At 51.0% G+C, this 15,632-nt stretch overlaps 1 protein-coding gene across 3 annotated transcripts in view; it reads left to right on the forward strand.

The window, feature by feature from the left end:
• Positions 1-4,984: 4,984 nt before the first annotated feature.
• The window catches only part of TERT (telomerase reverse transcriptase), a 31,048-nt gene continuing 20,400 nt past the window's right edge, over positions 4,985-15,632 (forward strand). For all 3 annotated transcript variants that reach the window (XR_005031716.2, XM_036920081.2, XM_036920090.2), the window contains exons 1-2: positions 4,985-5,278; positions 5,401-6,718. Coding sequence is in view for 2 of the 3 variants with exons in the window: in XM_036920081.2 (XP_036775976.2) it covers positions 5,060-5,278; positions 5,401-6,718 (1,537 nt within the window). In the remaining variant the exon portion in view is untranslated. The remainder of the gene's footprint in view (positions 5,279-5,400; positions 6,719-15,632) is intronic.

Below are 15,632 nucleotides of genomic sequence, written 5' to 3' on the forward strand. Positions count from 1 at the left end.
AGGAAAAGTTGATTTTAGAGAATATTACCAGGAAATAGTCTTTTCATTAAACCAAATCTTTCAGTTCATCAACAGGACACAATCCTAAATGTTTATGTACCCTATAAGAGAGCTTCAAATCACATTAAGCAGAAGTTGTTAGAAATGCAAGGAGAAATCGTGGGATCCACAGTTATAGGAGATTTCAACATCTCTCTCAATAACTAGTAGAACAAGGAGACAGAAAACCCATGAGAATGTGGAAGAGGGGGGTCACTGTCAGCCTATAGCTGTGTTCCAGATGGCCCCCCCAACCCCAGAGGGACACGTGGTTTTCAAGAGCTCATAGGATGTCCACCAAGAAAGACAATATTCTGGGCTGTAAAACAACCATACACTTAAAAGTATTCAGATCCTACACATTGTATAAAAGCCTCAAATTAGCAAGCAGTTAACAGATCCCTGGGAAAATCTCCAAACATTTGGGAATTAAATATCACACTTTGAAAGAACCCATGGATCAAACAAGAAATCAAAAGGGAAATCAAAGTATTTTGAACTGAATGAAAATGAAAACAAAATTCCCCAACTCTGTGGTATCCTGGTCACTGAAAACTGGAGGGCAGGTAGAGGGGGACCCATCCTGCTGGAACCTGCAGTGCAGACAAGGGTTCCGAGGTCCTTGGCTTCCACCTGAGGAGACCCAGACAGACTGAACCCGGGGTAAGAACAAGGGTGTAGTATCCGAGCAAAAGTCAGCGTCATACAAGTCATAAGCTCAGAAGCAGGTCCCATGGGGGGTGCCCTTGCTGATGGGAGCAGAGCAGCCGGGTGTGGGCCCAGCCCCGAGCGCCTGGGACTCTGGGGGCCCCCCTGGCTTGCTCTCTAGGGAGCCGGGATGCTCCTGGGCAGGAACCTGGCCATCGCCAATGCAGCGAGCAGGACTTAATTCTGTGAATAAGTTCCACCTCTTGGGCTTCATGTGGATAATTCTGTCTTGCCGCTTTTCTTAAATTTCATCAAACAACCTTCAGGAGCGCAGCAGCCAAAGGTGTGCAGGGGGCCGAGCTGCGTTTGCCGAGGGCCAGGGCTGAGTCCCTGCAGCCTGCGGGGTTTCTGCACTGAGCACTTATTACTGGTGTTCATCAGGCGGCTTGGGGTGCAAGAGAAAGTGCACAGGGACAGAGGGGGCCAGAATGGACTGACGGGGCGCACCAGAGCGCGGGGAGGGTAGGGGCCGTGCACTGAGCGGGCCGCGGGGATTGTTTTCCCGGGGGCTGCCAGAGCAGCTTTCGTCTCCCCAGCCGGCCTTGCCCCCCCTCCGCGGGCTCCTTGAGAGATCCAGCCACTCTGGCCTCTGCTTCTCCAGAAAACCCTCCCTAAACCCCAGGCCCCTCAGCTCGTCCTGCTCTGGGCACTCTGCACCGTGGGGGGACGATGGTGCTGCCTGTGGTGTTGGCCTGCGTCCGCCTTCCCTGAGCCTGAACCTGCTGCGACCCACATGCAGGCCCTGGTGTCCCGGCCGCGGCTCTGGGCCCAGCCAGCTCCCCGAGCCGCCCGCGGGTGTCGAGGCCTCTTGGGACATGGTGAGAGTCCCTGTCCCGTCCATGCCCGACCAGAGTGGCTACGGCAGAGAGCCTGCAGCCAGAGGCTGCGGGGCCGTGGAGACAGGTGGCAGCTGGGGACGCAGGACGCCTCGGCCCCTCTGGGACAGGGTCTAAAGCTGAGCACCCACAGTGCGACTGGCAATCACATCCTGCAGTGCTTACAATGCCGACAAAACCCTGTCCACACACGCTCAAAGCGACCCCAGCTGTGACGGCTCCGGCGCAGGAAAGCCCACACCCTCCAGCAGGTGTGCGGGTAGATGAGCTGCACATCCACACCACCGCACGCCCGCTGCTCCGAGAGGAGGCGGACTGTGACACAGACATGCACAAGAGCTATGTGGGTGTGAGGGCCAGAGTCAAGGGGCCGCACGTGGTGACTCCCTGCGCCACTCCTCAGGCCACACGGCTTGGCCACGGCGAGTGCGAGGCCATCCTGCAGGTGGTGGGACAGTTCCCTGCCTTGAGGGCAGCGCTGGCCACACAAGCCCATGCAGGTGGCAAGTGACAGCGACAGCACACTTGCATGGAGGCAGTGTGCAGCCTCGGCCTGGGGTCGGCCGCGGTGCACAAAGTGCAGGGCCCTTCCGCTTAGCTGTGTTCCGCCTCACTGTGCCAGTAGAATAATGCCCCAGACATGCCCGTCCCAATCCTAGAACTGGGAGTGCGACCTCACCAGACCCCAGGTCTTAGCAGATGGGGCTCTGTGAAGGACTCTGTCGGGGGAGACGTCCAGGAGTATCTGGCCAGCAGAGGGTCCCCCTCAGAGGGCCCTGGAGGGTGAGTGGGGGAGTCATGGCCTCGGCGCGTGGGGGCACTGTGCTGGGGGGAGCGTGGGGCAGGACCAAGCACTGCCACCCTCCCAGCGCTGTCCCCCAGCATCGGCTCACGGACGTCAGGCACCGCTGTCAGCAGAGGCGCTGGCCACCAAGGCTCTTCCTGCTGCCTTTGTGGCCGCATCACAGACATCCGCGCCCTGTGTGCGGCGCTGCCTTCGCGCTGGCGGCCGACTGAGCAGCTGACCTGTGTGGGTCCCGGTTCTGGGGACGCCCTCGCTCCCTCTGGCCGCCTGTCTGAGGTGTGAGCCGTATGTTCTTCCAGGACGCCAGCAGTGGGGTGTGCTGTCCAGTGGGCGTGGGCAACGCCAGGGCACTTCCCACGCCTGTCCCACTCGTGGGCCCCCCCAACACTATCCCCAGAGCTGTTCCGGCAGGAGGGCAGCCTGCCACTCCAGCCCTACCCCGTGACAGTGGACACAGGAAGCCACCCATGCCTGCCAAGCCCGGGGTCCTGCTCGGGAACCAGCCATGCAGTTGTTTGTTCATAATCTCCCCGGGGCTCAAGTCACTGAGATGTGCAGTTTGTGGGGTGCTCTGTTGCCTCGGATCCACCCACGAGGGGGGACCGGCAGTCGAGCCGTCTCTGCGGTTCTGTGGCAGCGCGGGTGGGGGGCCAGAGCTGCACAGGCCTCCAGATTGGGTCACCGCACAGACTGCGGGCCACCCTGCTGGGCAGAGCGCTCACACCGTGGGGCTCGTTCTTCCAGAACCAGTGACCCCAGTGTTTGTCGTTTGGCTCCTGGTGCAGAAACCACTCAGTCTAGAAACCGGGTGGAGGAGAGAAGCCCTGCCATTGCCTTCTGACAGTCCTGGAAGGGAATCCTGTTTTATTTTATCCTAAGTCAAAAATGTAATTTTTGCTCTTGGAACATTTCTCATGTTTCATCATACAGCGATTTAAGCCTATCACTGGCTTCTTGGAGATGAGCCACGAGTGAATGCGGGGAGGCATCCTGCGTGCACTCTAGGGGAGCTTCCTCACCATCCCTGCGGCAGTACGCACCCTAGTGCAGCCTTCTGCCTCGGTTTCTCCTGCTCTTTCTTTTCTTTAACATTCTCCGTGCTATTTTTTTTCTGAGTGAATGAGAGTAACTTTGCTGTTGGACAAAAAGAAATTTCCGGAGGCAGTCCCAGGCCCTCCGGTGGCAGAAACAAGCGTCTCAGCGAAAGACTTCACGGTCTCCACTCAGGGCGACTGTGCGGCAGCATAACGCTGAGTCTCTGCGGGCGGGGCAGTGCCCTGAGCAAGCTGGCACACGTGAGACACCGTCAGTGGATGGGGGAGAGGGAGGCCTGTTTAATGTGCAGCAATAAATAAAGCAATTTCCTGACAGTCTCATAGGTGTGTAAGGCTAGCATTTGCTCAGACATCCAGTGTGCGCCAGACACAGGAACGTCATGCCCCTGAGCCTCCCTGGACCCAGAGGCCCCCATTCCTCGGTGATCCAAACGAGAGCACCCTGCAGCACCTGGGACTGGGGCGGATCTCACTAGGGCGACTCCTCTGGACTGTGCTGGTCATGGGACAGCACTGTCACACACTCTGTCCCCCTCGGGCTGAGTGTTGTGGAAGGTCTCTGCCCTGGGCTGGGAGGGGGGCTCCTCCTCGCTCTTCCAGGGCACTCTGACGCTTTGGCAGGTGCCTTGACTCGCCCGGCCTCCACCTTCCCTCCACAGCTGGGCGCCTGTGGCCTGGCAGCTCTGGGTATTCAGGGAGCCACAGAAGGTGTGAGGAGCCTGCAGATGGTGCCACACAAGGAGCTTGTGGCTCCATTTCCTCCACCATTCCTTTCCTGGTGGCTAATGAACAGGGAGTTGGTTTGGTGTCTTTTTTTATGTTCTAAACAAAAAAACCACCAAAAGCACAGCTAGCTGCTGCTGACCACAGCCTGCTGACCCCCGACCTCTCACCTTACCCACTGCTGCTGAATGACCACCGACCTCTCACCCTACCCACTGCTAGCTGGCCACTGCCTGCTGACCCCCGACCTCTCACCTTACCCGCTGCTGCTGAATGACCACTGACCCCCGACCTCTCACCCTACCCACTGCTGCTGACCCCCGTCCCCACCGGGCACCCAGGGAAGAGCTCCGGGAGCAACCACGTGCCCCCGGCGATGTGCCTGCGCCCTCGGTTTCCCGCAGGCCTGCCGGGCCAGAGCCTCAGCACATCTCTTTGCACATCCTTAAGCATTTTCTCCGCCCTGCCCTGCTGGACCCCAGAGCAGCCTCAGGCCTGCGTCACGGCCCACGTGAGAAGGTGACCAACCAGAAGGATCCACTCCCGGGGACACAGAGCGCACCGCGTCCCTCAGGAGCCTCCCTCGGTACTACAAGGGCCCAGGCTGACCACCGCCCTCCGCAGGGACCCTCGCTGCGACCCCCACACATCACGCCGCCGGATGTGCCCTGATTTACGCAGTCGGGGCACGCCGGGTCCTCACCGACCCCGCGCGGGGACGACGGGGCGGTGCACCTGCACCTGCGCCGGGGCGCGGCCCGCCCCTTCCTCCCTCCCGCCGCGCCCGGCCCGCCCCTTCCTCCGCGCCGACCCCGCCCCCCGCCCGGACCCTTCCTCCGCGGCGCCAGCGCAGGCGCGTCCCCGCAAGCGGAGCCCCAGGCCGGCGCTCGGGGATGGCGCGCGCACCCCGGTGCCGTGCGGTGCGCGCCCTGCTGCGGAGCCGGTACCGTGAGGTGCTGCCCTTGGCCACCTTCTCTCGGCACCTGGGGCCCGAGGGCCGGCGGCTCGTGCGAGGCGGGGACCCGGCGGCCTTCCGCGCGCTCGTGGCGCAGTGCCTGGTGTGCGTGCCCTGGGACGCGCCGCCACACCCTGTCGCCTCGTGCTTCCGCCAGGTGGGCCGCCCGGGACCCCTGTCGGGCCTGTTGGGTTGGGAAAGGGAGGGCCGCGGGGCACGAAGCCGGATGCGGGCTCCCGGGCGCCCCTGATCGCAGCAACTCTGGACCCTTCCCCGCAGGTGTCCTGCCTGAAGGAACTGGTGGCCAGGGTGGTGCAGAGGCTCTGCGAGCGCGGCGCCAGGAACGTGCTGGCCTTCGGCTTCGCCCTGCTGGATGGGCCTCGCGGCGGGCCGCCACTGGCCTTCACAACCAACGTGCGCAGCTACCTGCCCAACACGGTGACCGAGACGTTGCGCGGTAGCAGCGCGTGGGGGCTGCTGCTGCGCCGCCTCGGCGACGACGTGCTCACCCACCTGCTGGCGCGCTGTGCGCTCTACCTGCTGGTGGCCCCCAGCTGCGCCTACCAAGTGTGCGGGGCGCCGCTCTACGACCTCTGCGCCCCCGCGGCGGTTCGGCCCACCCGACATGAGGACAGGATCTTGGCGGGCCTCGGACCCACGCGCCAGGCCAGGGGCGGCGGCGACGCAGAGGCTGGGAGACCCCCAAGCCTGCCAGTCCGGGGCGCGTGGCAGCGTCGGGGCCGCGCTAGGGCAACTCCGCCGCCAGCCAAGAAGCCCAGGCGCGGCCTGGCTCCGGAGCCTGAGCAGGCGCTGAGCCACAGCGACCCTCGAGCGGTGACACCTGCCGGCGCCACCGCGGAGGCCGCGTCTTTGGGGCGCGGGCCCCCCAGGACCCGCCGGTCCTTCCAGTTATTGGGCTGCGGGCGCCAAGCTGGCTACCCACCCACCCAGCGGCCCCAGGGCACGCCCGGGCCCCGAACATATGCGGAGACCAAGCGCTTCCTCTACAGCTCAGGGTGCAAAGAGAGGCTGCGCCCCTCCTTCCTGCTCAGCGCCCTGCAGCCCAGCCTGACTGGAGCCCGGACCCTCGTGGAGACCATCTTTCTGGGCCCGCACCCCCAGCGGCCAGGAGCTCCCCGCAGGATGCGCCGCCTGCCTGCTCGCTACTGGCGGATGCGGCCGCTGTTCAGGGAGCTGCTCGGCAACCATGCGAAGTGCCGCTATGGCGCGCTCCTCAGGGCACACTGCCCGCTTCGGGCCACCAACACCCTGGCGGGTGCCAATGTCCAAGAGCGCAGTGGAGTGGGCGTGTGTGCCGCGGAGGGGCGGATGGCGGCGTCCACGGAGGGTGCGGGCCCACGGCGCCTGGTGCAGCTGCTCCGCCAGCACAACAGCCCCTGGCAGGTGTACGCACTCCTGCGAGCCTGCCTCCGCCGGCTGGTGCCTGCTGGCCTCTGGGGCTCCAGGCACAATGAGCGACGCTTCTTGCGGAACGTAAAGAAGTTCATATCTCTGGGAAAGCATGCCAGACTCTCGCTGCAGGAGCTGACCTGGAAGATGAAGGTGCAAGACTGCACCTGGCTACGCCGGAGCCCAGGTGAGCAGCCCAGGTGAGGGGGAGCCTGGCGCCCCTGCAGACCACACCCCACAGCCCTGGTGGCAGTTGGGCCAGCCTGACCCAGAACTCCTTCCTCGCTCTGGGGTAGGCGGCTCCATCGGATTTCTCTGCCTCTGATCTGCTCTCACACGTAGTTCACATGAACCTGCAAGATTTTCCTGGATTCAGGCAGATTCTGGGCACTGGGCAGTTGGACACAGGACAGTAGGACGTCTTCAGAAACTCCCCTGAGTGTACCTACAGGTTATTCAGAATCCCTTGTCGGACTTAATGGTTTATCACCTTGAACTGGTGCCCCACTGATAGAAATGGGGGCCGGGATGAGAACCCGCTTTTCTGGGGGTGGACTTCCCAGAGGCATCCGGTGAGCCAATATTTAAGATGTGATCATGCATCTGCTCCGGAGGGGGCTGAGCAGAGTGGATGGGCGAGTACAAGACTGGGTCCTTGGGCAGGGACCCCAGCCCATCAGGATAGAAGGGCCACCAGGGGGCAGGCAGGCAGCTGGCAGGATGCCCTCATCCATCTCTGGACATGGACATGGGGTCATTCTGACTTTTCTGGAAAGCTGGGCCTGGGGTGTGTCTTTGCTTGGCTTTGGGGTTCAGTTCCCCCTTGGCCAGAACCCTCCTCAGCAGCACCCCAGAAGGGACCAGCCACCCTCCCTATTCTTCCTGATGGGAGACTGGCAGCAAGAGCTCTCCCTGGGATTTTGCCATTTGACCTCCAAACTCCCAAGACATTTAAAAGTTCTAGAAGAAAGATGGTTGCAGAGGCCCCCTTTACAGCCATATTTGCCGTCCAGGATGCACATTACAATCTCCTGGGGTGGGGACTTTAAAAATACCTGTCCCTGTCCCCAGAGATCTCCATTGCAATGGCCTCCAGTGGGAGGTATGTTTTCCAGCTTCCCAAGAGCAGCAGGGAGGTGGTGTGGATAGCCAAGGTAACCTTCCAGAGACTTCTTTAAAGGTTTTTATAAATTGTGACAAAAAAACACATAACACCAAATCTACCCTCAGAACAAAGGACTGAGTGTACAGGACAGTATTGCTAAGCATAAACATAATGTTGGACAGATTTCTAGAACTTTCTTTTCTGGCATTACTTATGTGCCCATTGGCCAGCTATGCCCTGCTGCAAGCAACAAGGTGGGTAAGCCTCAAAGATGGTGGCTGTCATGTGACTCACTTTGCTCTTGGGGTCCCAGCTCACTTTATGAAGGGAGACTGAGCTCTGTGACTCCGCCCAGATGATAGACAGGGTTCCGCTGTATCCCCATGTCCCACAGGTAGGGGTGGTGGCGGGGCCCAGACCCTGGGTCCCCCTGGTGTCCTTGCTTGCTTGAGCTGTGCCCCTGGCCACTTAATCCTTTCTGTGGCCGTGGCTACACTGCTTGCCCACTGGCTGAATGAATGGTGTGGGGGCAGTCTTGGCCTCTGAGCCACCTTTTCTGATCATAGCTCTAGGTGATCACCTCTCCCACCCCTCCTGCTGAAACATCCCTGCCTCTGTTCAGGCCATCTGCCCTACCAGGTGCTGTGTCCACAGCACCAGGGCCCCTGTGCCTCTGTCAAGCCAGCCTTGACCACTGACCTGCTCTCCAGCCTCCCCACTGAGTCCCGGTGGCTCCCAGGTCTCCAGCCAGAAGCCAGCCTGCCAGGCTGCCCACTTATGCTGCCAAGTTTGCAAAAAGGATTCCTGATGGAGACCTGGGAGGTGCCTCATCCCCTTACTCACTGTCTTCCCCCACCAGGGCCACCTTGGGCTGGTGGCAATCCTTGTTCCCTTAAGCTGAGCACACATTGCTTCTCACTGAGGCTGAACTCTGCAGCAAGACACCTATGCCATTGACTTATGTCTGACCATATGATTGCGTTTCCTGAACTGCAGTTGGGGTGCAGTCCCTTCTGCCAAGTCCCCATTTACTTTCAGAGTCAAGGGGCCTGGCTAACCTCGATGGGTTCTTTGTTTTGGATTTCATTAGTTCCTCTCTGGTAGAAATCCCTGCTTCCATATTCTCCAGATTCTGTCGTCTTCTTACCTCAGTCTATTTGGCTACGTGTTTTCCTCTTAGTGCTGCTTTGGCTTCACCCCATGCTTGATGTGTTACTGCATGTTTTGATATCAAGCACCTGCAAGTATTTACTAGTTTCTTATATGATTTCTTCTCTCATCAGTACATTACTTAGATGTACGTTTTTTATTTTCCAAATACATGGATATTTTAAGGTACCTTTCTGTTACTAATATCTCATTCAGCTGTGTAGTGAGCTGTTTCCATAAGTGTTCCTTGTGTATCTGAAAGCCTGTGGCTAGTTGCTGTGTTTACATCAGGCTATTTATGGTGCCACGTGGAACTTGCATATCCTTCTGGATGCCCAAATGCTGAGGGTGCATGGTCTCACAGTCTTGTCAGTTTTTTCTTGTTCTTGCAGTGTTTACATTGGGTTTTATTAGGTACATGCACATTTTAGAATTTTTATCTTCCTGATGAATGTCTAGTGACTCTCTTTACTGTAAGTCTCTCATAATGGCTCATAGATCTGCCACCGTGGCTTTCTCTGGGTCGTATTTACCTCTATATCATCTTCCCCCTTTAATTTTTATCTTCAACATTCTCATATCCTTGTTCAGGTGTGTCTTTTTAACAGCCTGCAGCTGATACTTTAGATTTATTTTCAGTCCAGTCTGACATGTTTGTCAGTCACCCAGAGAATCTATTCTTCCTCCTGTGATGATAGGTGCACCTGGATGCATGTCTTTTATCTTTTTTTTTTTTTTTAGATAATTATATTTTATTGAAGGGTAGTTGACGCACAGTATTACATTACATTAGTTTCAAGTGTACAACACAGTGATAAAACATTTATATAAAACATTTATATACATAATTCTAGGTTCCAGCTATCACCCTACCAAGCTGTTACAATATCTTGACTATATTCCTTATGCTATACATTACATCCCGGTTACTTATTTATTTTACCATTGGAAGTCTGTCCTTTTTTTTTTTTTTGTGAGGGCATCTCTCATATTTATTGATCAAATGGTTGTTAATGACAATAAAATTCTGTATAGGGGAGTCAATGCTCAATGCACAATCATTAATCCACCCCAAGCCTAATTTTCATCAGTCTCCAATCTTCTGAGGCGTAACAAACAAGTTCTTACATGGAGAACAAATTCTTACATAATGAATAAGTTACATAGTGAACAGTACAAGGGCAGTCATCACAGAAACTTTTGGTTTTGCTCATGCATTATGAACTATAAACAGTCAGTTCCAATATGAATACTCATTTGGTTTTTATACTTGATTTATATGTGGATACCACATTTCTCTCTTTATTATTATGATTTTTAATAAAATGCTGAAGTGGTAGGTAGATACAAGATAAAGGTAGAAAACATAGTTTAGTGTTGTAAGAGAGCAAATGTAGATGATCAGGTGTGTGCCTGTAGACTATGTGTTAATCCAAGCTAGACAAGGGCAATAAAACATCCATGTATGCAGAAGATTTCTCTCAGAACATGGGGGGTGAGGTTCTAAGCCTCACCTCTGTTGATCCCCAATTTCTCACCTGATGACCCCCCTGCGACTGTGCCTGTCTTAGGTTGTTCCTCCCATGAGGAATCTTACCCATCTCTGGCTAACCAGTCATCTTCCGGGGCCATACAGGGAAATGTAAAGTTGGTAAGTGAGAGAGAAGCCTTATTGTTTGAAATAGTTAGCTTTTTATTTCTTTGCATATTTATGCCCTGTAGCTTCTATGCCCAGCATTTGTCTTGAGGTATCTTTACCACTTGAAAGAATTATGATACTCGGTAAATTTGATATGAGGCACGAATTCTATTTAAGGGTTGTAATTAGGAAGGAAGAAGAAAAGCTATAGAAGTAGCAGGCGGAAGAAAACATGGGAAGATTGATTATTTCTTTGACATATCTTCTTGTAGAGTAACTTCAGCATGTATAGGTTTTAAGCTACTACTTAAATTGCGCACACACATTAACATAATAGGAGTATAGTTACATAACCAAAGCATATCTGTAATTACCAGCCATCTCCAGTGAAACCAAGAAAACCAGTTAGGCACCTTAGGCATTTGTGAAAACTTATCTATGATATGGTGGATATTGTCCAACTGAACTTGAACAGTCTGAGAGAAATCAGACAAATTAAAACAACCCATTCCTGGGGAATGTTCACATTCCTTATGTTATTTTAACAGTAAATAGTCTGTAGTTGTAAGATTTTGGAGCGCTACAATTTGCACTTCTCCTAATTCTTGGTTGAGTTCCAACAGTATAGATCCAGTCAAATTTGTTGTTTTACTGTATGCACAGGCCAGCTTAGATATCTCCTTCCTCATTCCCAAGGCAAGTCCAGGAACTGGTGGGATGAGTGCATCTACAGCTGTAGCAGTGCGTGGATCTTTGTTGGGGTTTTTTGATGATCATCTTCTGGCATGAGTCTTCCAGAGAGTGCTGATGTTGGAAGTTCTCTTTCATATCGTATCTTAGTTCATTTTCGGGGTAGCCCAATTAGGCTTTGATCTTCTGTATAAACGCAAACAGACCCTTTGCCTACACTTTTATATGCCCTTTATACCCTTGTGTAGAACTCATTGGAGGTTACCACACAGGCACAGCCCTTTTTTTTTGTTTTGTTTTGTTTTGTTTTGTTTTTGGTATCACTAATCTACACTTACATGACAAATATTATGTTTACTAGGCTCTCCCCTATACCAGGTCTCCCCCATAAACCCCTTTACAGTCACTGTCCATCAGCATAGCAAAATGTTGTAGAATCACTACTTGCCTTCTCTGTGTTGTACAGCCCTCCCTTTTCTCCTACCCCCCCATGCATGTTAATCTTAATACCCCCCTACTTCTCCCCCCCCCCCTTATCCCTCCCCACCCACCCATCCTCCCCAGTCCCTTTCCCTTTGGTACCTGTTAGTCCATTCTTGAGATCTGTGATTCTGCTGCTGTTTTGTTCCTTCAGTTTTTCCTTTGTTCTTATACTCCACAGATAAGTGAAATCATATGGTATTTCTCTTTCTCCGCTTGGCTTGTTTCACTGAGCATAATACCCTCCAGCTCCATCCATGTTGCTGCAAATGATTGGATTTGCCCTTTTCTTATGGCTGAATAGTATTCCATTGTGTATATGTACCACATCTTCTTTATCCATTCATCTATCGATGGACATTTAGGTTGCTTCCAATTCTTGGCTGTTGTAAATAGTGCTGCGATAAAGATAGGGGTGCACTGATCTTTCTCATACTTGATTGCTGCATTCTTAGGGTAAATTCCTAGGAGTGCAATTCCTGGGTCAAATGGTAGGTCTATTTTGAGCATTTTGATGTACCTCCATACTGCTTTCCACAATGGTTGAACTAACTTACATTCCCACCAGCAGTGTAGGAGGGTTCCCCTTTCTCCACAGCCTCGCCAACATTTGTTGTTGTTTGTCTTTTGGATGGCAGCCATCCTTACTGGTGTGAGGTGATACCTCATTGTAGTTTTAATTTGCATTTCTCTGATAATTAGCGATGTGGAGCATCTTTTCATGTGTCTGTTGGCCATCTGTATTTCTTTTTTGGAGAACTGTCTGTTCAGTTCCTCTGCCCATTTTTTAATTGGGTTATTTGTTTTTTGTTTGTTGAGGTGTGTGAGCTCTTTATATATTCTGGACATCAAGCCTTTATTGGATGTGTCATTTTCAAATATATTCTCCCATACTGTAGGGTTCCTTTTTGTTCTATTGATGGTGTCTTTTGCTGTACAGAAGCTTTTCAGCTTAATATAGTCCCACTTACTCATTTTTGCTGTTGTTTTCCTTGCCCGGGGAGATATGTTCAAGAAGAGGTCACTCATGTTTATGTCTAAGAGGTTTTTGCCTATGTTTTCTTCCAAGAGTTTAATGGTTTCATGACTTACATTCAGGTCTTTGATCCATTTTGAGTTGACTTTTGTATATGGGGTTAGACAATGGTCCAGTTGCATTCTCCTACATGTAGCCAGTTTTGCCAGCACCACCTGCTGAAGAGACTGTCATTTCGCCATTGTATGTCCATGGCTCCTTTATCAAATATTATTTGACCATATATGTCTGGGTTAATGTCTGGATTCTCTAGTCTGTTCCATTGGTCTGTGGCTCTGCTCTTGTGCCAGTACCAAATTGTCTTGATTACTATGGCTTTATAGTAGAGCTTGAAGTTGGGGAGTGAGATCCCCCCTACTTTATTCTTCTTTCTCAGGATTGCTTTGGCTATTCGGGGTCTTTGGTGGTTCCATATGAATTTTTCAATTATTTGTTCCAGTTCATTGAAGAATGTTGCTGGTAGTTTCATAGGGATTGCATCAAATCTGTATATTGCTTTGGGCAGGATGGCCATTTTGACGATATTAATTCTTCCTAGCCATGAGCATGGGATGAGTTTCCATCTGTTAGTGTCCCCTTTAATTTCTCTTAAGAGTGACTTGTAGTTTTCAGAGTATAAGTCTTTCACTTCTTTGGTTAGGTTTATACCTAGCTATTTTTTTTTTTTTGATGCAATTGTGAATGGAGTTGTTTTCCTGATTTCTCTTTCTGTTGGTTCATTGTTAGTATATAGGAAAGCCACAGATTTCTGTGTGTTGATTTTGTATCCTGCAACTTTGCTGTATTCCGATATCAGTTCTAGTAGTTTTGGGGTGGAGTCTTTAGGGTTTTTTATGTACAGTATCATGTCATCTGCAAATAGTGACAGTTTAACTTCTTCTTTACCAATCTGGATTCCTTGTATTTCTTTGTTTTGTCTGATTGCCGTGGCTAGGACCTCCAGTACTATGTTAAATAACAGTGGAGAGAGTGGGCATCCCTGTCTAGTTCCCGATCTCAGAGGAAATGCTTTCAGCTTCTCGCTGTTCAATATAATGTTGGCTGTGGGTTTATCATAGATGGCCTTTATTATGTTGAGGTACTTGCCCTCTATTCCCATTTTGCTGAGAGTTTTTATCATGAATGGATGTTGAACTTTGTCAAATGCTTTTTCAGCATCTATGGAGATGATCATGTGGTTTTTGTCTTTCTTTTTGTTGATGTGGTGGATGATGTTGATGGACTTTCGAATGTTGTACCATCCTTGCATCCCTGGGATGAATCCCACTTGGTCATGGTGTATGATCCTTTTGATGTATTTTTGAATTCAGTTTGCTAATATTTTGTTGAGTATTTTTGCATCTACGTTCATCAGGGATATTGGTCTGTAGTTTTCTTTTTTGGTGGGGTCTTTGCCTGGTTTTGGTATTAGGGTGATGTTAGCTTCATAGAATGAGTTTGGGAGTATCCCCTCCTCCTCTATTTTTTGGAAAACTTTAAGGAGAATGGGTATTATGTCTTCCCTGTATGTCTGATAGAATTCCAAAGTAAATCCATCTGGCCCGGGGGTTTTGTTCTTTGGTAGTTTTTTGATTACCGCTTCAATGTCGGTGCTGGTAATTGGTCTGTTTAGATTTTCTGTTTCTTTCTGGGTCAATCTTGGAAGGTTGTATTTTTCTAGGAAGTTGTCCGTTTCTCCTAGGTTTCCCAGCTTGTTAGCATATAGGTTTTCATAGTATTCTCTAATAATTCTTTGTATTTCTGTGGGGTCCGTCGTGATTTTTCCTTTCTCGTTTCTGATACTGTTGATGTATGTTGACTCTCTTTTCTTCTTAATAAGTCTGGCTAGAGGTTTATCTATTTTGTTTATTTTCTCGAAGAACCAGCTCTTGGTTTCTTTGATTTTTGCTATTGTTTTATTCTTCTCAATTTTATTTATTTCTTCTCTGATCTTTATTATGTCCCTCCTGCTGACCTTAGGCCTCATCTGTTCTTCTTTTTCCAACTTTGATAATTGTGACATTAGACCATTCATTTGGGATTGCTCTTCCTTTTTTAAATATGCTTGGATTGCTATATACTTTCCTCTTAAGACTGTTTTTGCTGTGTCCCACAGAAGTTGGGGCTTAGTGTTGTTGTTGTCATTTGTTTCATATATTGCTGGATCTCCATTTTGATTTGGTCATTGATCCATTGATTATTTAGGAGCGTGTTGTTAAGCCTCCATGTGTTTGTGAGCCTCTTTGCTTTCTTTGTACAGTTTATTTCTAGTTTTATGCCTTTCTGATCTGAAAAGTTGGTTGGTAGGATTTCAATCTTTTGGAATTTTCTGAGGCTCATTTTGTGGCCTAGTATGTGGTCTATTCTGGAGAATGTTCCATGTGCACTTGAGAAGAATGTATATCCTGTTGCTTTTGGATGTAGAGTTCTATGGATGTCTATTAGGTCCATCTGCTCTACTGTGTTGTTCAGTGCTTCCGTGTCCTTACTTATTTTCTGCCCAGTGGATCTATCCTTTGGGGTGAGTGGTGTGTTGAAGTCTCCTAGAATGAATGCATTGCAGTCTATATCCCCCTTTAGTTCTGTTAGTATTTGTTTCACATATGCTGGTGCTCCTGTGTTGGGTGCATATATATTTAGAATGGTTATATCCTCTTGTTTGACTGAGCCCTTTATCATTATGTAGTGTCCTTCTTTATCTCTTGTTACTTTCTTTGTTTTGAAGTCTATTTTGTCTGATATTAGTACTGCAACCCCTGCTTTCTTCTCACTGTTGTTTGCTTGAAATATGTTTTTCCATCCCTTGACTTTTAGTCTGTACATGTCTTTGGGTTTGAGGTGAGTTTCTTGTAAGCAGCATATGGATGGGTGTTGCTTTTTTATCCATTCTGTTACTCTGTGTCTTTTGATTGGTGCATTCAACCCATTAACATTTAGGGTGACTATTGAAAGATATGTACTTATTGCCATTGCAGGCTTTAAATTCGTGGTTACCAAAGGTTCAAGGTTAGCCTCTTTAGTAT

This window comes from Manis pentadactyla, chromosome 2, assembly GCF_030020395.1.
Source record: "Manis pentadactyla isolate mManPen7 chromosome 2, mManPen7.hap1, whole genome shotgun sequence".
NCBI lineage: Eukaryota > Metazoa > Chordata > Mammalia > Pholidota > Manidae > Manis > Manis pentadactyla.